Below are 23,918 nucleotides of genomic sequence, written 5' to 3'. Positions count from 1 at the left end.
TCACAGCTGCACTTAGTGTCCGCTACTGGGTGTAGTCCGACGTTAACCTTGCTCCAGAGCGTGGGGATAATATGTGTTCAAGGTGTTTATCGCTTATCTAAGTTTGGCTCTTATCACATCCCACGGTGCTTTGATCTGGAAAAGCCTAGTGTACTCGTTCAAAACTGGCGCATTTATATTTTGTTGTTTCCCACTGGTTTTGTTTCAAACCAATAACTTACAAAAACTAGTTGAATGAACGCTGAAGGCAGCACTAAACTCATGAATAGTCAAGGCAATGTAGGATTTTAAGTTTGATTGTTCCAAAACTTAGAGAATTGAGTGCAATATCCAAAACTTGCCAGGGTTCTTTTAGTTAATGCAATATTAGAGGTTCTCATAATTGAAGAATGCTGTTGTGTTTTACAGTGTGCTGATGGAACTGATTCCTTAAATTTAGCTATAGCCCTATCAGACAGATATCTAGTGAAATTATTTTTGTCTGCAGGTGTGTAGTCCAATAATATGAATTCAAAAGTTATTAAGTAGTAAGTGTGATAAAATATGGTTATGTTGAAAAATGATTAACTGATCTACATCGATGCCATAAGCCAGAACAAGGTCAAGGGTGTGGTTATGGCAGTGAGTGTGTTTACTTACACTCTGAGAGAAGCCAATATAGTCCAGTCAGGAAATAAAAGCAGTGCTGAGCCTATCAGTATTGATGTCCACATGAATATTAAAGTCGCCAACTTTTATTACTTTATCAGAATCTAGGCCTAAGTGTGATATAAACTTTGAGAAATTTGAGTTTGAGAAGCTTTTATACAGTTGTTGCTAAATGTTGTACTTTCTGGATGTCTGCCTTCTTTTTTGTTGGCAAAATGGCCACTTTTCTTTTTACACTGCAACAGTTCTATCTCTTTCTTTTTTATTTGTTAAGCTCTTTGTATAACTGAAAGGTGTTACTTGAATAAAGATTGTGCTATGTCAAAAAAAAACACTATGAGCAAGAATATTTAACAAACATTTTACATAGAGATTATGATTACACAGTTTCAACTCCCAAAAATACATTACAATGAGTGTAATTTTACAGAGGCATCTTGTTGAATCACAAATCCTAATAACAGAATAAATGTTGATGCGATGTTTCCTGCTAATTAGTTCTAATATAACGTGGAAATGAAGGAGCACTTAAAGAGAAGAAAATGCAAGTACAAAAATCACAGCACTGCAGTGTCCACTCCTGTTATCCCAGCATCCTTTGCCATGGAGTAGAAATGACCTTGTTTTTCAAACAGGTTGCTTGGAGAATCAAACTCCACTATTTTGCCAGCATCCAGCACCATTACCCTGTTGGAGAGGAACAAAGACACAAATGGTTCCCCACAGAGGAACATGTAAGTTTCTGCCAAATAGATACTGACAAGATTAGTATGTACAAGGCTGACAGGTGGGTTGGAAAATCAACAACATCAATTTTTACACAAGTACTTTTCCTGTAATTGTATCCGATTGCCCTGGGTCATAGCTGAGAGAACCGATATGTTCTGATCAATCCAGCAACCTCCAAGCTGCAAGATGTGGTAGTGCCAGTGGACATGTGGACAGTCAAGGTGTCAAACTCATTTTAGTTCAGGGGCCACATACAGCCCCATTTAAACTCAAGTGGGCCGGACCAGTAAAATTGTAGCATAATAACCTATAATTGGAGGTAAATGGGCAACTCTCAAGTTTTTCCCTTTGTATTAGTGCAAAGTAGTGCAAGTACATATTGAAAATGTCCTAATGTATATCTAACCTTACCATTCTCTTTAAGATCCTTGAGAAAGCTGCCAGTGACTTTCTACATAACAGTAGTTTTAATCAAATTTCAGTCTGAATTTAGAGCCCACCGTGGTACAGAGAGCACTATTGAAAGTCACAAATGACATCTTAATTGCTTCAGAGAAAGAACTCTTCTCTGTACTTGTCCTGTTAGATCTTCGTGCTGCATGATTCCATTGACCATCACATCCTTTTACAGACCAGAGCATGTAATTGGCACTCAAGGAAAAGTATTGAGCTGCTTTAAGTCTTATTTATCAGATTGTTTTTAGTTTGTACATGTGATTGATGATGATGAAGAAATTGGAAGTTAATTTAGAAACTTTTATGTGTGTTTTCATATGTGGAATGAGTAGAGAACTGTATTTGCTGAAATGTCCTTGATGAGTGCTAAAAAATATGTTTTACTTTTTGTTCTCTCAAAGGAAAGTGAAGAGACAGAAAAATAAAGAAATAGCTTATTGCAAGATGAGAATTTCTGTATAGGAAATTTGAGTCATATTTTTGTCATAAAAAGCTTGTTGGGTGCCCATGAGGACTAATTTAGCATTCTACATCTCTTTGTCTTTGATGAATTAATATACAAGTAACACATGTTCCATAAATAAAAGTATCAACATTTGGTGACGATCATCTTTGTTTATGATGACTCTACTGAGAATGACAAGGATACATAAATGACAAAGAAGATGATAAGGACCTTCAACATGATCCATTAAGAGGTTATTAATCTTGTTAACCCACCTGGAGCTGTCCATGATGCTGTGCAGGCGGTGTGCAATGGTGAGAACAGTGCACTGGGAAAACTCTTTGCGGATGGTCATTTGAATGAGATGGTCAGTCTCCAGATCAACAGCTGCCGTAGCCTCATCCAAGATTAAGATGCGAGACTTCCTCAGTAGTGCACGGGCTAGACAGAGAAGCTGCCTCTGCCCAACACTAGGCAGAGAGTAGTATTAATTAATATTGCATGCAGACATGAAATCCCACATAAATGCTTGGAAGAAAAGGAGGTTTTTAGTCTGTTGTGTGAGTGGCAGTTGTCAAGTCAAGTCAACTTTATTTCTGTAGCCCAATATCAAGTTCAATGTCTCAGCTACCTCTGAAGGACCCGCCTTTACAGGCCCACAACATCAGGAAAATTACTGACCCAGCCAAGAGCTCTATAGGAAGACGAGGAAAATCTAAATGTATAAAGAAAAAGGAAGAAAACTCCAAGAAAATTCCAAGAGAGAGTCCCCCTCCACGAACGGCTGGGTGTGCAATAAGAATCTCCAGTGGGATTATACAAAAGTACAATAAAGCACGCAAAGCAGTAAACACAAACAGTCGTGCAATAGGAAATAACATGTAAGACACAGACAAGAGAGACAGACAGAGAGAAAGATATAAGCACAATGCAGTACAATGCATTCCTATTATTGAGACTCTCTTTACTGGAGCAGCAATTCATGAGACAGCTCAGGAGCCACAGAGCTGAAAATAGCTGACCTGTGGACCCTGCAGTCAAGATTATGGGGCCCACAGAACGTAAGCTGAGTCACATGATAAAATATTGAGGGGTTAAAGAAGGTTAGAGAGAGAAAATTAGCTAATTTGCCCCATCCTCTCACTACACTCACACTATGCCTGATCAATTCTGTCTAAGCCTTGAACTAACCCTAACCCTAACTCAGACATCAGTTTGGTGCTTGCATGATGTCACCCCAAACATGAAGTAGCTGACAGAATGATCTGTCAATATACAATGCAGGAAATTGTATGCAAAAAAAAGGTATTTTACAAGGTTATACCATTGTTGCATAACACAGTTCTATTTAACCCTAACCCTAACCCTAACCCTATTACTGTATAACCTCTGTGCTGCTGAAGAACGGGAGGAAGGTCCATACAAAGGTCTATGGATCTGGTAAGTGAACTGCAATTATTATCAGAAATACTCAAACTTAAACAACAAGCAATGTCAGTGACCGAGGCCATGTCATGACATTCTGACTTCGGAATAGTGAGTCAATTCCCCTGAAAGGCATTGTGTGTTGACAACCCACCTGAGGTTCTCTCCCCCTTCTGCCACTTCAAGTTGTAATCCTTCCTGCAGCCCTGCTACATATTCCTTTAGATGGGATAGCTCCAGCACTCTCCAGATGTCGTCATCACTGAATTTGTCAAATGGATCCAGGTTCATCCTCAGTGTTCCAGAGAACAACACAGGATCCTAAACACACAGCTTGATTAGTAAATGTGCTATTCAAAACTGAACATTGTGTGTCATTTTGCCTGTTCATGTTAGTGTGTACCTGTGGTATGATTGTGAGTCTCTTTCTGAGGTCATGCAGGCCAATTGTGGAAATATCTATTCCATCAATGAAGATTTGGCCTTCAGCTGGTTCAATGATTCTAAACAGGCAGTTAGTCAGGCTTGATTTCCCAGCTCCAGTGCGGCCCACTATACCGATCTGAATGCAGTCAGAAGGGGACAGAGACTCAAACATGACTGGCTGATGCACATTTTTATGTATGTCATTAATTCAATCTTCATGGATTTCTTATGTGTTTACATACAAATGTCAATAAACTTGCTATCCTTTTTCATTCCTCCCCCAATTTGGACAAGCAAGTTACAGCTATTGTCAATGTTAACTTCTTTCATGTAAAAAATTCAAACTGATTCTTTAATCTAAGGGTCTGATGACTATATGCACACCAGTACATAAGACATAAATGTTCCCTGTGGGTTCTGATGAAATTTGGATTACATCCATCTGTAGCAAATGTTACCAAATCACCAGAGCCCATTCCTTATGCCTTTGCATTTTACATGGTGGACATACTAATGATTGTGTTTACGTAGTTAATGCATATAGCACCCTTTATCTGCATTTGAGAACATGCAGTTTTGATAATTTGTATGACCTGTTCTACTTTCCAAGGCAGTTCTTTCCCTCTCCCTTGGGATTTCAGTTGAAATTAAACTTTTAGCTCATACCTTCACAATACATATACTGTCAGTTATTCCTGTAAACACCTAAATAATTATTCTCTCTCTCAGGTTTACCATGTTTTTACCCATACATGCACACACCAACACAGATACAGACACAGATATTCACACACCTTTTCAGAGCTGCTGATGTCACAAGTGATTCCATGTAGCACCAGGTCTAATTCGGGCCTGTAGCGGACCTTGTAGTTTTCAAATCTCAGCTTTCCTGCCTCAGGCCACTTCACTGCTGGTCGAGTGTCAGTTACCCATTTAGCCTTTAGGAATATATACAGAGTGCTTACATGTATAATGGCGGAGATATTGTTTAGACGGCTCCGCTATACAATACAACAATGAAGCTATAAGCTACCACTGGGCATTCTTAGTAAAGCTAACACATATCAAAATACATAATCATTACAGTCATCTCTAGCAAATAAATTTATAACTAATAGAGAATATTATCTACAAGTTAGTAAATCATTTCTTCAAATCAAATCATTTTGATCACCTTCCATCTGGATTTCAACATCATTACAGCTCCTATAGTATTCAATAAAATCCCCTTACTGCTGACACCACACGTCACCAAATATTATTTGCTTTATCTCTGATTTATCAAGATGTAATGATTTCAATTACAATAAAGCAAAAAGGGTCTGGATTTGTCTGGTTTCATTATTGGGTTTTGTTGTTGTTTTGTTACGTGCCAAGAAGAGAAAAAAATGGCAGTAAATTGACAAAGTTGTTTTGTTTTGTTCAGGGGGAGTCTGCATTCGTCCATCAAAGATGATATATCAATAGAAAAGCTTGATATTCCTGGTATAGTACTTTCATGTAATATTTTACTTGAACAAATTACCCACAATCTTTTCTCTTCGTGGTCTGTAACATCCGATTCATACCAAAACAAAATGAGAAAAACGAAATAACAAATCCTGATCGTTTTCTGGTAATTCTGATTTCAGACAAGAGACCGTGCTTCACGGAGACCTAGCTCGGTGGATTAACACCTCACTCCGCGCTACAGCTGGTTCAAGCTGCTCAGAGCGGACCGAGACACGGAGCTCTCCGGCAAAGTGAATCAGAATCAAAATAGCTTTTATTGCCAATTAAGTTTACACCTAAACATTTTGGATATGCAAGATTTGATCATACAGCGTTTCGTAACGTCAAAAATTAAATAGTGACAGAACAAACGACTGGAATGGTTTGCTGCCAAAAGACCCCCAGCTCAGCCTTCTAACTCACCCTGGTCTGAGACAGGATGAAACCAGCCAGACATTTCTTCCTCTTGCTCAGGCTTTGTTGTCAGGTTTTAGTACAGTATAGTTCTTTTTTGTTCAGTTTTCTTTTCCAGTTCCACTTAGTAACTTGAAAATTTGTTTCATTTGGCTGGTGAAAGTTTTCATAGTTGCTACATCAAATAATTTAATTTCCAGTAACGCAAAGCTTGATTTACCAACCTAAAGACCTTCTGAGGTCTCAAGAACCCTGCCATAGTGTTTCCAAATAAGCTCTTTTCTGAAAGAGCGCATAATAGCGGCTGGTGTCACCATTTATGCGCAGGAATCTGGTATTTTTCATATTTATAAACATCAGCTACTTACGTTTTTGGAGAAATTCACTGGAGCCTTTGCTCCATACCATGACATTATACTGTATCCAAATGGTAACAATTTTGTTCAACCATTTGGCAAATGCAAGTGCATACAGTCACACTGTAAAATATGAAAGTTTCACTTCAGCTTACCTCATTCTCAATCTTTGTGTATTCGCTCACTCTCTCCACAGCTACAATATTGGTCTCCAGCTCAGAGGACATCCTGACCAGCCAATTTAGGGTCTGGGTTACCTACAATGCAGCAGAGTGGAAATGTCCCATGATTAAATTAGTTTATCACTGATCCACCATCATTCTTAATTATACAGTATGAACATGATCGTTATCATCAGTCATTTGCTTGTGTGTGTGTTAGGACTTGACATTTCTATTCGAACCCAGCTCAATGGGTCAGATCACTGTAATGTTTGTCTCCGGCTGCAAGCAGTATTGTGTACCCAGTAACGGGAAATATTACCCCACGCCAGGAGGAGGTTGTCACTGAACACTTCACTCCAAACCCGTCATTTAAGTTATTATTAACACTAAAAGATAATGTTGATGGTAGAAAAAATTAATGAAGTAATTTTAGTGGAGGTGAAATAATTTTAAGCATAAAGGATCAAAGGGTTTTTATTAATATAAGGTAAATATTTCTTATGAACATTTCCAGATTGGGTTATAGTTGATCTGAAAATGTTTCACTCACACATGCTTTTGGTTGGGCAGGACACAAACATGCATTGTTTGGATTCAATTCGGTGTCAGATGTTATGGTAGGCATCAGGCCTGGATGGAGTTTGACAAGTCAAGATACTTCAACTTTTAAAGCCCATTATCACATACAATGACTGAAAGGGCTTTACAGGCCCACAACATCATGAAAATTCTCAACCCCGCACAAAGCTCTCTAGGAAGGTGAGGAAAAGCTCCTGAGAAAAAATAAATGTTAAATTATCGGGCCCGAAATTCAGATGAAAATTTCAGGCCTGGTCCAAGCTTGCATGTATGCATGAGTGTGTGTCTGTGTGTTAAGAGTATGACTGTAGTAAATTTTTGATTGAATTTACGAGTTAATATATGAAAACTGACATTGAGAGCATAGGATATCGACAAGCCAACTAGGCCACCATCCAGTGATTTTCTGGATATCACAGCAAGCAGAGCAGCAAAAAATACCACCAAGTTCCCCAGGAACTCTAGGCGGATAGCCAGCCATCTGAAATGCAAACAAAAATATAGTAGTAATTACCACAATACATAATAGAATACATCTATGCACATGTAGTACCACACAGTATCTGACCTGTTAGACACTATCCATGGGTAGACGGACTTCAGGTTTTCATCAATTGTTGTTTCATTTTGTTTAAGAAACCTTTCTTGATGACCATATGCTCGAATAACTGACAGACCTGCAACAGTCTCTCCAAAGTGGGAGTATATGGGAGAACGCGACACTGAGTCTAGCCGCCGCAGCTGTCTTGAAGTTGCCAAATAGAAGCGCTACAAACAGAGAAAGCAAGAGAACGTATTGAACCAAGTAGAATATTTAAAAAAGTTATAGATGCAGGAAATTCTAAGGGAACAATGTAACATCTACTTAAAAGTCACAAAAAAAAGCACCACACCATACCTCACCACAGGACACGCTTATTGTATACTTGGCATTCTTGGTTAAAAATTTAACCTCAAAAGGTTCTATGGGGAGCATTGTAAATATAGCTGAGGCTAAAAAAACACATATTGACACGGACAAATTTTCACTATTTCATTAATTTCTTTGTTAGTGATTTGTTTTTGAGCAATACACTGTAGCTGCACACGGCTGTGGATTTGCACTTACCTGTACAAAGTAGTAGACCACGGCTAGAGGGAGGATGATGATGGTGAAGAAAGGAGTTGCCAGACAGATGACAAACAGTGTCCCCAGCACACCCAACAGACACAGGATCCATGATCGTATCGATTGAGGAATTGCTTCATCCACTGTGAATATGTCCTTAAAGAGCAGAGTTGGCAAATGTTACCTCTCAAACTGGCTGCTTTACTTTGTTGTACTTTGTGTGTTTATTTTTATTTATCTATTTATTTTTACAATTTTCAACATAAAATAAGATAATCCTATATTCGTCCCACAACGGGGAAATTCACATTAAATGCCTGATATAACGCTGCCCAGATATATTCAAAATAAATCGTAACTACTAAAGTTACTATAGTACTTCTAATCACACACTCTCATCACACACAATAAATGACAATTTCTCTTGGAAGCTAGAGCGCCTTTGCTGTGACACTTGTATCTGTCATTACAATAATAATATAAAAACAACAATTCCTACCTTTGCAAAACGGTTCATCACCCTACCAATGGGTGTGGTGTCAAAGAAAACCATAGGAACTCTCAGCATGTTGTTGAGGAGCCGAGAGTGCAGGATACGAGATGCAGAGACTGAAGCATTGGCAAGGAGCAGTGTGCCAAGGAACACAAACAAGCCTGCCATGATAAAAGAGTTTCCAAATTATGTAACTGCACCTTCAGACACTAAAAACATTATGTGCGAGAAGCTTGAAATCAGGGAAAGAACATTTAATTTAATATTGGAACAGGTCCATCACTAGACGATGAATAATGTCTATTGATGGACCTTTAATGCTGACCTGGCATTAAAAGGTCTGTCAACTTAAGGGATACTTTATTTTTATGTTTTTATTACTTGTGAATTGTTTTACAACTACACATTTTTGTTTTTCTGTCCTTCTGATTCCTTAGGCCAAGCCAATTCAAGCACAGCTAATGACAATTTCCTCCATATTGCATATCCCTTGCCTTAAACTAGTACTATTTTGTGGCTCTTAATCATCTCATGCCTTAAATATTACATTTCAGACAATGATAACATAGTGAACTCTGAACAGGTACATAACCGCTGCGCAAACCTACATGAACTCTGCACAAACCTACATGAACCTTAATGAATTTTAGGCTGTGGCTGCAACATCTACCTTTCTCTGGTAAAGGTTTTGTTCTCTCAAGATCTTAAGAATATAGTTATCTTCATAAAACAATAACAGAATAATGATAACAATCCTTGGTCATCGTCCGTCAAATAGCACTTAAGTCAAATAACCTAAGCTTTGTGTAACAGGTTATGATTGGTCGTCTGCCATCAATTACCCTGCGTCACTCCCAGAACTCCAAACACGGCCACTCGGGTGTCCCTTTTCCATGACGGATAGGTCTTGTTGGCGTACTCTACTGAATCATTGGTCCAGTCACTCAGCCACACGTTCTGGCCGATGAAAGCAACATTCTGGATAAGGTAAACCAGGAATACCAAGATGGTATATTCCCAACCCATAGCACGTAGGTACTGGAGGTACACTGATAATTTCACCTGGGTACAAAAGAGAGAGCAAGGCACAGAACACACGGATGAGTGTGTTATGTATGCTGTACAATGCAAAGTATCATCAGTAACTGATAATTTACCTTTCCTGTTTCCATAGTTTCCTCCTCTATCAGCCTTTGACCTTTGGCTGTTTCATCAACACCCTTTGATTTTTTGATTGAGCTGTTACTTCTCAGTCTGACACTGGAAAAAGGATTTCACAAAAGGTGAAATGAGACAGTTAGAAAAAAAGAAAGAAAAGGTGGGCAGAACTTAAAAATGACCCCCATTTAACCCCCCCTCCCCCACCCCCAACCCTGACACCTCGACCCACAGTCATTGACTTATCATGCAGCACGTTATCTGACCTGCCATTACGCTTGCTGTGACGAATGCTGTTCTCTCTCCTCAGTGTGACGGATACCATGTCCTCCAAAGGAGAGTCAGGCTGAATGGCTTCTCTTTCAGCGATGAGCTCTACCTCTGCAGTATCCCGGCAATGCTCTGAATATAAAGTTACATTGTCTACATTAACTCCTACAGACAGAATACACCCAAGGCTATAAGTAACCACAAAATAGTGCTACATTGTTCAGTATGATATGTAGGTTTAGTCTCTACACTCAGGAATCAATAAATGTATAAAGCTGGAAACATTTTTAAATACACAGAATTGAGTGCTGTTTTGCAATGTGTTGCACATATTGCACATATATTACATAGTAGCCTACAGGCACATGTAAGCAATCACCTGTCTCTGTTCGGATTTCGTTATTTTGCTCTTTGGCATATGTATCCAGGAACTCTGAAAATGCCCCTCTGCTGGCACGAAGGCTCTTGTAGGTTCCCACCTCTGACACTGCACCATCCACCAGGACCACGATATCATCAACATATGGCAAAAAGCTCACTCCGTGTGTCACTAAGATGCGAGTCTGTAAAAACAAAGACACATTAAGTTTATAGTTTATAGTTTATATATACTGTATGCACTAGAGCAGGGGTATTCAACTAAAATTTAAAGAGGTCCAGTTAGAGAAAGTTTCTTCAAAGGTCCGGGAGATCATAATGTCATAACTATTTAGTGTGATGTATAAATTTCGAGCTCTACATCCAAGTTTTCTTGTGGTTTTCTGAAGTTTGGTTTAGTTTCGAACCTTATGCTTACTTAAGGGCCCACAACATTTTTTGCCATAACCATGACAACAATATTTTGTTTAGACGGTTTTGACTTGACAACATCGCTCTGTAAACCAGGGCGGGACCAGCAACGGCTTTGTGCATGCACGATTTGTCTGGAGGCGAGTCTGCTTGAGGCTACTGTGAGCCTGACCGCCTGTGAGTGCTTTAGAGCGGCGGAGGGGCTCACGGTAGCACCCCTTTTTTTGATGAGGACAATTACACCAGAAAAAGTTGCTATATTAGTCGCTAGTCACTTTTGGCAAAAAAAAGTGGCCAAGAAGATTTGGAAAGTCACCAGATTTAGCGAGAAAGTCGCCAAGTTGGCAACACTGACACAGACTTGATTGGCTGAGTATCACATGGAATGGCTTAACTCACATGCAATTGGTCTGTGCATTTTCTCATCTGCTAAATCACTACCATAAAGACTACAAAAGAAGCGCCACGTCAGGTTTTAAATCATAACCTTTTGTTTTGGCTGTAGGTCCGGGCCCGTATGGGACGGGTTCTGGGTCCGGGCTCGGACAACACTTAAATATGGACACTGCACTAACCTTGCCTTTGAGAAGTCCATTGGGTCCAATCACTTCATTAAAGAGTTGCTTGCCTACATGAGCGTCCACAGCAGACAAGGGGTCGTCTAACAGATAAATATCAGCCTGGCTGTAAGCTGCCCGAGCCAAGCTCACACGCTGCTTCTGACCACCAGACAGGTTGATGCCCTATACACCAGCCAGGTGAGAAGAGAGGATTATGTTGCTATGAATGAAGATGTAGAACAAGCAATAAACTGACTGAGTAGCTGAGTCAAATTGCTTAGTTTCTGTTGCCATTGTATGGATTCAATGAGAATCACGCACAAGCAGCAATGACACCTCAGTTACCATGTGAAAACAATGAAAAACCTCTTTCTCACTGGTCTTTCTTACCTTCTCTCCAATCTCAGTCAAGTCTCCCCCAGGCAGGAGTTCCAAGTCAGGAACCAGGGCACAGCTCTTTATCACCTCCTGAAACCTCCTGTCCTTGTATGGAGACCCAAACAGAATATTGTCCCGAAGAGTAGCATTTTGAACCCAGGCTTGCTGTGGCACAAATGCAACTGAACCCTAGACAGAAACAAACTAGTGGTCAGATAAAGTATTCCTTCCAACCAATATATAGATTATATACAATTATTAACTTAACTTCAAACATTCCATAATTACCTACCAAAACCCCACATCTATATCTCCACACAAGGAGCAAACTAGTATGCAGGAAACAAAACACAACTACTAACTAGATGCAAGAAAAAACACAAGAACACAAGGGAACAGGAGACATAATGATGGTGAACTGAAGAGGAACAACATAAAACTGGTAGTATATAAACTGAGGAAATAATGAACTGATGGGAAACAAAAGGAAGTAAAATGACAGAAACCCAATAAATACAGGACACTATAAAATAAAACAGGAAACAAGGAACGGCATCTGGCATAAAAGTAAATAGTCTGGGAAGAGGTAGCTCGGACAGACGGTCCAAATTCCAGGGGTGCCCAGGAAAGACAGATCAGGCGGTAGCACGAAATCCAGGAGCCAACCATGGAAGGCGATGGGCCCAAACACCCAAACTCCTGGAGCAACAATGACCAGGCGGTTCAAGCGGGCAGCCCAAACTCCTTCAGCGTTGGTAAATGGAAGGAGCAGGAACATAAGCCAACAAGGACCACAGCTAGAGAAGGAAAAGACATAGGAGACAAGACAACTGCTACTGCAAGTGAGGAGACAACTGCTGAGGCAGACGCAGGAAGTGGTCCAGGTCACGCAACGACTTATGGCACAGGAACTGGAACAAGGGACAAGACGACTGCTGGTGCAGGAACTGGAACAAGCGATATGACAACTGCTGGCATAGGGACTTGAGCAAGACTGGAGCAGGCAACAAGACAACTGGTGGTGCAGGGACTGGTCTAGGCGATGAGGCATCAGGGCTGGAACTGAAGCCCTTAGAGCAGGAGCAGGCAATGGAACAGATGGGCAGGAGCAGGTACAGAAGACCTATGAACAGGTCAGAAACTGGTTCCCTACCAACCTCAGTATCCATGTTAAACATTTTAAATAACCACTGTCTCATGTCTGGATTTTCTTCCCGGAAAGAGGGTAGGTCCATAAAGGCCTGGGCCATGTGGCAGTGTCAGGACTTTGGTCAAAAAAAGATTTGGTCCGCTGAGTCCATGCTAGCCAGTTCGTACTGTCAAGGATACTCTGTCACGGGTAACTAGGAAACTAGGGTGATGACTATGGTCATCAAATGCAGGCCACACAGGAATAAAGTAAGAAGAGTTGTCGTCTAATAAATACTCCTCTTAGGAAAAGTGGTAACATAAAAACAAAAACAAAAAGCGTTAAGTCAAAAACTAATATCCTAGCAAATAAATAGTGTTTTGTCCACAAAAGCGTAAAACACCCATAGACATAAAATCGTGCCCTGATTTATGATTTTATATGTATATTTGTATACGAGTGCGCGCGTGGGACTAGTGTGGCATGTAATGAAGATTGTGAGGTTAACTTTACATTTGCCTTTACAACCATGCTTATGGCTCCTGCTGTTTGTTAGTCTGTTTATTTTGTTTTACAATGTCCTCAAAGGACCAGGGGGCTGATAACCCCATTCACCATTTGGGGGTCTGTGTATCTACTAACTTCTGACCAAATGTGGGGGGAGCATTATCTGGTTCTGAAGGGTGTAATATATTCTTCTAGGATATCGATTGTTTTCCATATCTTTCCTGTCATGTGAATGCAAATTTTATCAGATTGTTTCTATGTGACATGTGTGATTTCAGAGGGGTAAATTATTTTAGATACATTCAGGAGAATAAAGTAGTGTTATCACAGTTCTCTGTGAGTGACCCATCCAGTGAGTGCACACTAAGCACAATCAAGGACAGGTCAGGTGGCCAGACGTTTCTCATGACCAGAGCAAGATAATCGGTCACTCTACAGATACTCGGAGGTCCTTACGGAGGTGCAGCAAAGAGCTCATGCAGCATTTTGTAGTCAGAACTCGCGCTATACTTCTACACATTGATGCATGTGAACTTTTTTTTCCTTTTTTTCCATTTGTTTTTATTGAAGCAAACATTTTACCTGACAGTGCGTATACAGTTAAAGAACATTTTGGAGGTCATTTTTTATACAGAAAGAGGGGGGAAAAGGAGAGAGAGATAGAGAGAAAAAAAGATGGTTGTATTATTATTATTGCGTGTGAACTTTCAAGGAACATTCCTTTACCAGATCTCCCATGCTATACTTGTGTGATCTCCACTTTGCTGAGTGCTGTTATCGCATGGTTTTGGACGGAACCTGTTTATTTGGTACCTTGTCTTAACTGACAGATTTTATTGAAATTGGCAACTAAAGTTAACTGATAAATAAATTGGCAAATGTGAACATTGATCTATCTCTGATTATTCTTTGTGCAATTATTTGAGTAGTTTCTGGGGACTTGTACCTAAACAAGTTCCCTGTACCTAAACAAAGAATTTAACTATTGGGACAGTCCTGCGTGAGGTTATGAAGGCTGTATTGTGTGAAATACAGGTAATGTATTGTGTTTTTCTTTCCTTAAGCTGAACTACATCAAAATATCAACAATTAATATACGCTGTGGAATAAAAGCTCTTCATATTTTTGATGGAATAAAGGCTCTTTACAAACAGAAAATTCACTTGGATGGTATATTGTTATTACATGACAAAAAAAACACTTATTTTTTATAAGGGGTGGTTTTTATATGGATTGGCTGTCTGTTCAAGAATCTGCCTTCTAATATAGACCCAATTTATAGTTGACAAATCAGAGATCCCACGCACACAACGTTGTTGTTTTTTTCATTTTGGGCTAGTGTGAACACATTACGTTAGCTTTGATACAAGAAAAGTCCTCCCTCTATAATAAGTGCACACAACTTTATGATCTAGCAAATAATCACCTGTATGTTGACAAAGCCTTTGGAACTGTGCATCTCTCCCAAGAGTGCTGACATTAGAGAGGACTTCCCCGAGCCAACCGCTCCTACAACTGCTACCAGTCGACCTGGCTTAATATCCAATGACACACTGACAAACATGCACACAAATTGTATGTTCAGTTAAGTGGAGTCAAGTACAACATCAAAAGTGCTTTCTAAAAGTGAACTTTTTTTTTTTTTTTTTAGACATTTTCTTTTGTGCAATCAACTTACTCTTTCAGCACAGGGTCAGCTTCCTTTTCCCAAGCAAATGAACCATCACATACACTGATAGCAGTGTCTAAAAGATGAAAACATATGGACAGAGTGATGTAAACATGAATAGACACACATGCTCACAAACAAAGGAACATTCTGTATATTAATTCACAAATTTGACAAAAAAACTATTCCGGGGACATAGTTCAGATTATTATTATTACAGTGAGTATGTTTATGGACAAAAGTCAAACTTATACTGCCAGTAGGACAATTTTTTTTTTCTCAAACATGGGTAAAGTAAAAATTGCCATTTGTTTTGCTTATTAGATTTCGAAATAACTTGGCAGGTCAGTTTGAGTTCATTCAGGTCAAGGCTCATCGTCACAGGGCAAGGTCAAAGTTTAGCCCAATGCATGGCGAATATACTGAAGCATATCGTTTTGGAAATACAGATGTTCATGAAATATAGGTATGTTTTGCATTAGACATTTGTAGATGACTCTTCTTGTTTGTTTTTATGTTGGCCAAAGGCACATGTGAGTGATAAGGGAAATTAGAATGAACATGCTTAAAAGCTGAATTCTACTGTCAAAGCAGTGTCATGGGTCCAGTATCTGTGAGCATCCGTATATTTCTACTTTGGTCAAGTAAACATCTTAGGCAGTGTATGCCTACTTTCCTCAATGAGAGGACTCGCCACATAATGAATGTAATGTATCCTCAGAGCAATCCTACTGATTCTGTCCATGTACATTTTAATCACATATTTAGCTTAATTGCAGTACATACAAATAAGTAGGTACAAAGTGCATGTAAACATAGTGAGTGTTCTGATGAGATGTACGGCTGTAAATGCTGATTATAACCTACTAAAATTGGAGCCATGGCGTACAATTCCCATGTCAAGATCTTCACTTCCAAGAAACTTCTCCAGACGCTTCCTAGACACTGTTGTCTGAACAGTCGGACAGCTTGGTTAGTGGGCTATGAACAATTTCAGTACTGGCTCAATTTGTCATCATGTTAATGTTTTACTGTTTCCCTACTTGCACCATCGCAGCAATGAGCATAGGCAACATGGCCATAGGAAAACGAAGGATGTTGAAAAGAGCGATGGCAGTGAAAGCTTTTTCAGCATTCAAAATATTATCTGAGCTCACGCCAACAAAGGTGGCGAAGGTGGCAAGAGAGACCTGCAAAAAGGAGGATGTGAGGAAAAAAAGTTTAAAACAACAACTTTGATGAAATTTGTCTATGGTTGTTACAAATTTCTCTTCACTTCATGACACTGTCAGTGCTCACCAAAGCTGGAGCACTTGTGAAGACGAAGGTGGAGATAGAAGTGAGGTAGGCAAACTTCTTCATGACCTTCAGTTCTTCCCCCCTAATGTCTTCCACTTGTGTCTGGAAAGAGGGCTCCCATGCATAAAGCTTCAGAATCTGGAAGGAATGAGGGCGAGAAGGACAGGGAAGCAGAAGACAAACAAAGGAAAGGAAGGATGAGGGAACAGAATAATCAATAAACACATGCACACAAACACGTCAACCAATCAAGCTGGATTTTTGAACAATGGGCACAAGTGGTATCTGATTGACTCTAATGCTGCGGCTATTGTCTCTATGAATTAGGAGAGTACGGTCACTCACCTTGATACCATTGAGTATTTCATTCATGATTTTTAGCCTCTTGTCTTTAAACTTCATGTTCTCAATCTGAAAAAAATTATGCAGAACAGCTTCATAAATGTCCATGATGTCACGAAGATCTAGTTCTCTGTTGTTACAAAATAATATCACAAGACAATTATCTTGTGAGCCCAGCCTATGACATAATTAGTGGCTGTGGCTATATTCATAGCTGTTGTCTGGATCACCGACTTAAGTGACTTAAATCAAAAGATAAGGGGGGGAAGTTATTTGTATTTATAGTTGAGATGCCTAGGAACTTAATAACAACACAAATCCGGCCGCATCCAATCCACACCTCTGATCATTAGACACATCTGCAGATGAGTAACTCACTTTTGTATATACCATGTATTTTCCATTCTTTGTGAGACCTAAAGTGAAGTCCTTTCTTTCAGACTCACCTTCATTCATTTAAGTGTTAACCACATTTTGGAGTTGTTAGTGAGCACTTCCATCCTGCTCTGACTCAACAATTTCATCACACTATACAACTATATACTGGTCCAAAATAATCAGATTGAAGGATGCAATTATATGCTAAATTATATGCTAAATGTGTGTCTCTTTTCACCTGGATATTTCTGGCCTTAGTGGCGATCAGGCCATTGATTGGCACCATTAGCACCATGACCAACACGCCTGCCAGAACTGAAGGCCCTAATTCCATCCACAGGAAACCAAGGGCCAGGACTATCTGCAAAGGACATGACCACAGCAGGTGGATGAAGTTGGTCACATCGTTGAAGCGCTGAGCATCTGCTGATATCAGGTTTACAGTTTCCCCAACTGTTGATTCTTTACGAGTGTCATTAGACACCACCAAAGCCTAGGAGAGGATAATGAAAGGGTAAAAACTGGAAGGAAAAGTGACAAAGACAAGATGATGGACACATTTCTCAACAATCAATGTCAATGAAAGAGCAAATTTAAGATTTAAGATTTAAGAAAGTTTATTTATCAGTTTATTTATAAATGGCGTTGACATTCAAAACTGTATGTCTAGTAGAATGTCTAGTAAAATTCCAAGATGTTTCGTCCATTTTCGATGGTTATCCGTGATGATTCTTGTAGAACACCTGAGTGACAAGTAAATATGCAAGTCATTTGTAATTTTGTAACTTGTACTTTACCTTTTTGTATACAGCAGCCATGATAGCAGTGCGGACCTTCATCCCCAGCACAAAGCATTTCTGGAAGTATTGCTGCAAAAAAAGAGACTGAAGCATGGCCACCACAAACAGCAGCACTGCATATAGGTACCCTTCCCACACAAAGCTGGAAGGGTCCCGAGTGAAGGACATCATCAATCTAGAAAAGGAAACATCTACATTTAGGAGGCAATTAGGAAGAGGGAAGATTTACCCACTATTAATGACTGTAATTTCTAGTTATTTTTCTCTTTATCTCTCTGTCCTTATCTCTGTTTTTGTATCTTCATTCTCTTTCATCTCTCTCCCTCTTCTTTATTTTCTTTTTGTTTTATCTCTTGTTCTGTCTCAGTTCTCTCTCTTTAAATTTTTCACCTTTCTTCTTTTTCCTTATTACTCTCCCCTTCCTCCTTTCATTCATCTATGAATTCTTATGTATTTATCTCTTATGTATTTATCTCTCTATCCCTTCTGATGTATTTATCTCCCTTTCTTTCTTTCTCTTGCTCTTTTTTCACTTTCTTCCTCTTCCACTCTTTTCTCTTTCTTTCTTTATTGTCTATTTTATGAGCTTAGTAAGCCCGGGCTAGTTAATGATCACTTGGGATGGTGAAGAGAAAAGCAGTAAAGATGACTCTGAAGGGTCATAGTTGTATTGTACATACACATTAGATCATGAACAATACTATAATTTAAAAACTTAACAGTGTACAGTGTATCTGCTTGTAGGTTCTTTGTAGGAAATCAAGGATATGATTCTGGTGTCTTGATACTCACTTCAAGAGTTGAGGGTTGGCAAAAGACAGCAGGTCTTGCAGAAGTTTGAAGAGGGCCGACTCAATCAGAACCCGTTTAAAGGTTTTGTAAATGGTGGGTATCAGCCATGAATTGGGATAGTCCTCTTCGTCCTTCTTGTGGTCGTTTGTCTTCATCTCCTTGTCTTCTTTCCTTCCCTTTTCCTCCTACAAGAAGCATTTTCCATTGCATTTGAAAGCGATCATTACTTATGCTTGTGCTGTGTTTACATCTCTGTAAGCAGAAAGACATCAATTCTTATGGCGAAATTTTGACAGACAGTAATGGACTCAGCAGTTGTCCATTGGAGCCATAACAACATGACATTTGTAATGAGCCAGTCCAATTCTACCATCTCTAACATTAACATGACCCAGGTACAGTATCACTTTGATACTACCCAGTATCACTTTGATACTGTACCAGAGTTCACTTGGAAGTGGACAGAGACTCATTTTTGACAGACAATGGTTTACTTGTTTGGTATGCACTGGTATGCACTTGTTTAGTATGCAAGTGGAGAGGAATGTTTTAAAACAACCCACCAACTGAACTTTGTTGGTGCGACTGGCACCAAGCAAGGTAGGTGAGGAAGCATCCACAGATTTGAGCCTGACTTAGCCCAATGTAAACAGACCTGTCAAGCAGTGTGTCCCAATCTGCACTCTCACCATCATCAGCACATCCTGGCTAACTCCTTTCTGCAGACCCTCAGAAAGGCAATTTTGAGAGGCCTCTAGCTGAACCATCTTCCCTTTCCGTGTCTTTCTCAGCCGGGATTGGTGCCTGGCCCTGGCTGCACACAGTTCTGACTCCATAATGGGCTGGAAACGCTGACCGATGTGAACAGCTGAATCAGCCTCGTTCAGCTCCCACATGTCCTTCTGACTCAAAGGCTTCTTGTAGCCTTTTACCACCATACTGAAGAAAGCAGAAAAGAGTTGTTTAAAAAAAAAAAAAAAACAGAAATCCCCTCTATGGTCAATGTTGAGACTAGTGTATTCCAGTGGATTATAGCTTGAAGAGGTGCATTTTTCTCTCATATTGTTTATCCATCCATCCACATTCCATTATATATTCAAGTTTGGTCGCCCAGGTATTACTCTGCCTAGCCACGTTCTCCAGCTCTTCCTGGAGGATCTGAAGACATTCCCTGGGCCTCATGGGTTGTGTTCCAGTAAGCATTCCACATGCCAAACCACCTCAGCTGCTGCTTCCGATGCAATGACTGCAGATGGTAGCTGAGGTGGTTTGGGCATGGCCGGTTCTAGCTTACTCCTGATGCATGAAATCCTTAACGTGTCCCTACGGGGGAGTCCTGACAGATACATTAATTTTGGTTGCTTGTATATGAAACTGCATTCTTTCCGTCATTACACAGAGTTCATGTCCATAGGTAAGATTTGGAACATAGAAAGACTGGTAAATTGTGAGCTCTTCACCATGACGGGTTGATACACCGTTGAAATGACTGCAGACACTGCCAATTAATCTCACACTCCACACTTAATGTTGTTTACGTAAATATATACTTTACAATACTGCATATTTATGTTGTTATTAATATTACCTATGAAACCAGTTGAATGTGATTCTGCTCAAAAATGTCGCCCATGCCTCAGGATTCTGTTATTAAAAATGAAATAAAGATTAAATGTGAGTTAACAGTTAACAACAAGCTGAAGTAATGAATTAACACAGCAAGGTACAGAGTTATCATACTCACATGTACTGGGATGCGTTATTCAGAAACAGAAATTGGTACAAACTCAGTCAAAAGAAAAGACTATTAGTGCTTAAATACCCTCTTTACAAATTCCTCTTCTTCTAGGGGAATATCAGCCACAGCAGACAGAATAAGAGCAATCAATTCGAGCCCAAAGGAGATGTAGAAAAGACAGAACCGAGGAACATCATGGATCTCTCCCTAGAGGTCAGACAGATGTTTAAAATAGGTTTCAGGGTCAGGAGTAAACAGTGAATGATGGATATTGAAGCTGAAGTGCAGCACAGTGAGTCACTGCATTCTGACAACTTAGTAACCATGTTTCATCTTAAACCTTCACCCTCCCGGACTGATCTGATCATGTCTGTGCCCATACCATTCTGAGAGCCTCCCGCAGAAGAGTCTGGAAAGGGAAGACGTTGCACACTACCAGCAGCAACCAGAAGAGGAAGAGAGTGGCAGAATCCACAGCTCCATGTCTGCGCCTCACTCCCTCCTGGCAAAGCAATAGTGCAATCTGGTGTAGAGGTAAACATGTCAAAAACGTATCAACTCGCAATAGATAAACAAAAAAAATCATTAACAATTAATTAATCCTGCTCTATTCACCCATGAGACAGCATACAGAACAGGATTCACATAGTAAACCATAGGGGTTTTCTCGACTGAAGTTGCCTCATTCTTTGGCCCATAATCCTCTGCTAAAGTTACTGCCAGTCCTGCTACAGATGTCAGGAACAACAGGGATGCCACAAGCTGAAGGGAAGAAAGACAGAAATGATGAGTTAACATAAATGTAAAAAGCAAGAAATAAAGACAGAGTAGAACTCATTTGAGCTCATAACTTGACCATGGCGTGAACAAGCCAAAATGTGTCTTGTTCATATGAAATACTTCAATGGTGAAATTCTTGCTCTGCAATTTACCATTTTAACATAACTTCAGACAGGCAGGATAGGGTTGACCTGAACTTAAAAATTATGATTATTTAAATTTAACTTCATCACCTGTTATTATCATATGAAACACACATTGTCCAAATTGCACCTATCGATTGTCTACTTTGGCATGTGTAACTATTTTGAGATTGATGTATTACTTGTGAATTAATTCAAAAGAAATATAGAGAAACACTTAATGTTAACAGAACATTTTCAAAGTGATTATATCCACCTCTGATCTGAGTGGGCACCTAAGTATAATGGGTTCATGTCCCACTCTCCTCCAATTTCCTTCCAACAAGTAATCATTGCCTTTTAATCATCAGTTTAGAACTTGAGTTACTATAAACAGCAATCGAGTCCCAGAGCCAGGGCTTTTTGCTGGGTATGTGGATTAATCAGTTACCAGGATTTCATTGTTGATGATTTGACAGGATAAGATTACAGGTTATACCAAACAGGTCAACAACTCAGCCCAATTTAAGCAATGGCTGCTCCATTTCTCAGAAAACAACCGATTGACATTATTGGTACTGTCACATTAAGGACATTTCAACTTCTGAGGATTTGGGCAATCGCCAAGCACACACTGCCTGTAGTGATACTGTACTGTTGAAAAGTAAAAAATCAATTCATTATTTCTGCTTTCTTCTTTGTTGCTTTACAAAAATGTATTTAAAAAAGAAAAGACAACTAATTGCAACAAATGAAATAGAACACAGACTGGGACGAAGAACAGTGTCTTCTCCTACATTATTTCCTTCAGCCAATCACACACTTAATCATCATGGTTTGACTGTTGAGATCTTAAAGATGACTATAAACCATGGTCAGCCCTACTACTCCCAGGAGGTTCTCCTTCGACGGAAACAGCACTCAAGCCATGCAGATATCACACATAATGGATGGTTTGGTGCAGTTCTACTTGGCTACAGTAGGATTCACCATGAGTGGAAAAAGGCATTAGGGTAATCAATCAAGAACAATGTGTAGAAAATTAGCTTCCTGTTTAGCATTAGCTTATGAATGGGAGCACATATTTGTTTCCTTTTCTACACATATTACCTGCTTGCACATGTAGAGCTTGGACAGATGTGTCTTGACTTTGCTCCTGAAGAGAGCCAGCAGGTGGTATGGGGCACAGAGCCAAATGAACGTCAGAGGGATCCATACCAGCACTGTCTGCTCCACACACGCTGGGAGGTCTGGGTCCTCTCTATCCAGGTACGAAGCATTCTGATAACCCAGTATGCACACATACCAAAATTACTCAGGTTAACCCCTTCTGAATGACAGAACAAATGTAAATGAATGCAGCTCTTCTCTCAAAATGCCAAACACATTTAATTTTAATCCTATGCGATTATCTTTTAAATATCTACACACTGGAGTGTGTTCAAAACAATGTGTGGTTGCTGATCAACAGGGAGAGATAGGCCTGAGAGGTAGAGAGGGAAAAGTAGAATAAATTAATATTTTGAGTTTGGATTTGGAAAATAAATCATCCTGAAAAATGATGGAAAATGTTTAAAGGCAATATTTTGAAAGGTAACAAAACAACTTCCCTCTAACAAATAAAAAACTGTTTTGTACTTGTTAAGAATGTTTCACTTAAGTAAGCAGTTATCACACATGCTGAGTCATACTGTAAATTCCATAGCCATGGCCAGTCACATGTAGTATGACCTCACCACATAAAGCTTTGAAACAGAATGAGCAATGAATCTAAATAAAATGCAATGAAATTAACAACATACTAAAAAAAATGAAAAATTTTATTTAGTTCAAATTGATAGTAAACCAACCACTTAGATGTATGTTCACATATCTGTGGTTGTATCTTTAATTGCAGTTAAATCAAAGTATATTGTAAAATAACAAACAACTTTTAGTGTATTTAATATTAATAATGAAATAATAATAATAATGTTGATAACAGAAATTATTCATAATCATATCTATTGATATGAATCAACAAGAACATGATCAACTTTAACACTTAGTCTCAACCCCCAAACAATATTTATAAGCTTCAAAAATAGTATTTACTACAGTGTTTTTAAAGTGTAGCTCTTTTTGTGCCAAGATTCAATTGGAAAAATACTATGCAAGGTGTAGATTCAATAACATTCAGTGAGGTACTGAACAGGGAGGAGTGCTGTGTAGATTTTGAGAGACTAAACTGGAAACTGATCATTGATCAACTAAAGTCAAGCCTAGTTCGGTCAATCCTGGTGTGGCTTCCCTTAGCTACATACAGTAAACCAGGACTGTCAAACTCACCCAAAAGATCGATCCACAGTACACCTCCAGAGCCGCAGCACTCATTGTCCAGGGTGATGTGCTCAGTCCCCCTCAGGTGACTCCACAAGCAACCTCCACTTCTGTAAAGCTGGTTTAAATGCTCCACCACAAACGCCTGTCCAAC

At 39.5% G+C, this 23,918-nt stretch overlaps 1 protein-coding gene across 1 annotated transcript; it reads right to left on the bottom strand.

Annotated features, from left to right (window-relative positions):
• Positions 1 to 994: 994 nt before the first annotated feature.
• Positions 995 to 23,894, bottom strand: abcc2 (ATP binding cassette subfamily C member 2). The gene is made up of 32 exons (XM_076160894.1): positions 23,774 to 23,894; positions 22,556 to 22,726; positions 21,159 to 21,305; positions 20,926 to 21,066; positions 20,628 to 20,750; positions 20,394 to 20,449; positions 19,495 to 19,744; positions 18,806 to 18,990; positions 18,011 to 18,188; positions 17,452 to 17,706; positions 16,839 to 16,904; positions 16,494 to 16,631; positions 16,238 to 16,384; positions 16,062 to 16,146; positions 15,204 to 15,270; positions 14,952 to 15,078; positions 11,902 to 12,078; positions 11,527 to 11,694; positions 10,542 to 10,725; positions 10,159 to 10,294; positions 9,892 to 9,994; positions 9,577 to 9,796; positions 8,741 to 8,895; positions 8,242 to 8,397; positions 7,702 to 7,901; positions 7,488 to 7,614; positions 6,546 to 6,647; positions 4,924 to 5,067; positions 4,107 to 4,265; positions 3,858 to 4,024; positions 2,554 to 2,748; positions 995 to 1,335 (listed from the first exon to the last, which is right to left on the bottom strand). Exons 1-32 carry the CDS (start codon positions 23,816 to 23,818, stop codon positions 1,206 to 1,208), a joined length of 4,704 nt encoding a protein of 1,567 aa, XP_076017009.1. The 5' UTR covers positions 23,819 to 23,894; the 3' UTR covers positions 995 to 1,205.
• Between the last annotated feature and the right edge of the window lie 24 nt (positions 23,895 to 23,918).

This window comes from Genypterus blacodes, unplaced genomic scaffold (genome assembly GCF_046128005.1).
Source record: "Genypterus blacodes isolate CSIRO-AG114 ecotype Tasmania unplaced genomic scaffold, CSIRO-AGI_Gbla_v1 ptg000108l_1, whole genome shotgun sequence".
NCBI classification, from domain to species: Eukaryota; Metazoa; Chordata; class Actinopteri; order Ophidiiformes; family Ophidiidae; genus Genypterus; species Genypterus blacodes.
This window is presented reverse-complemented; position numbering and strand designations above follow the sequence as displayed.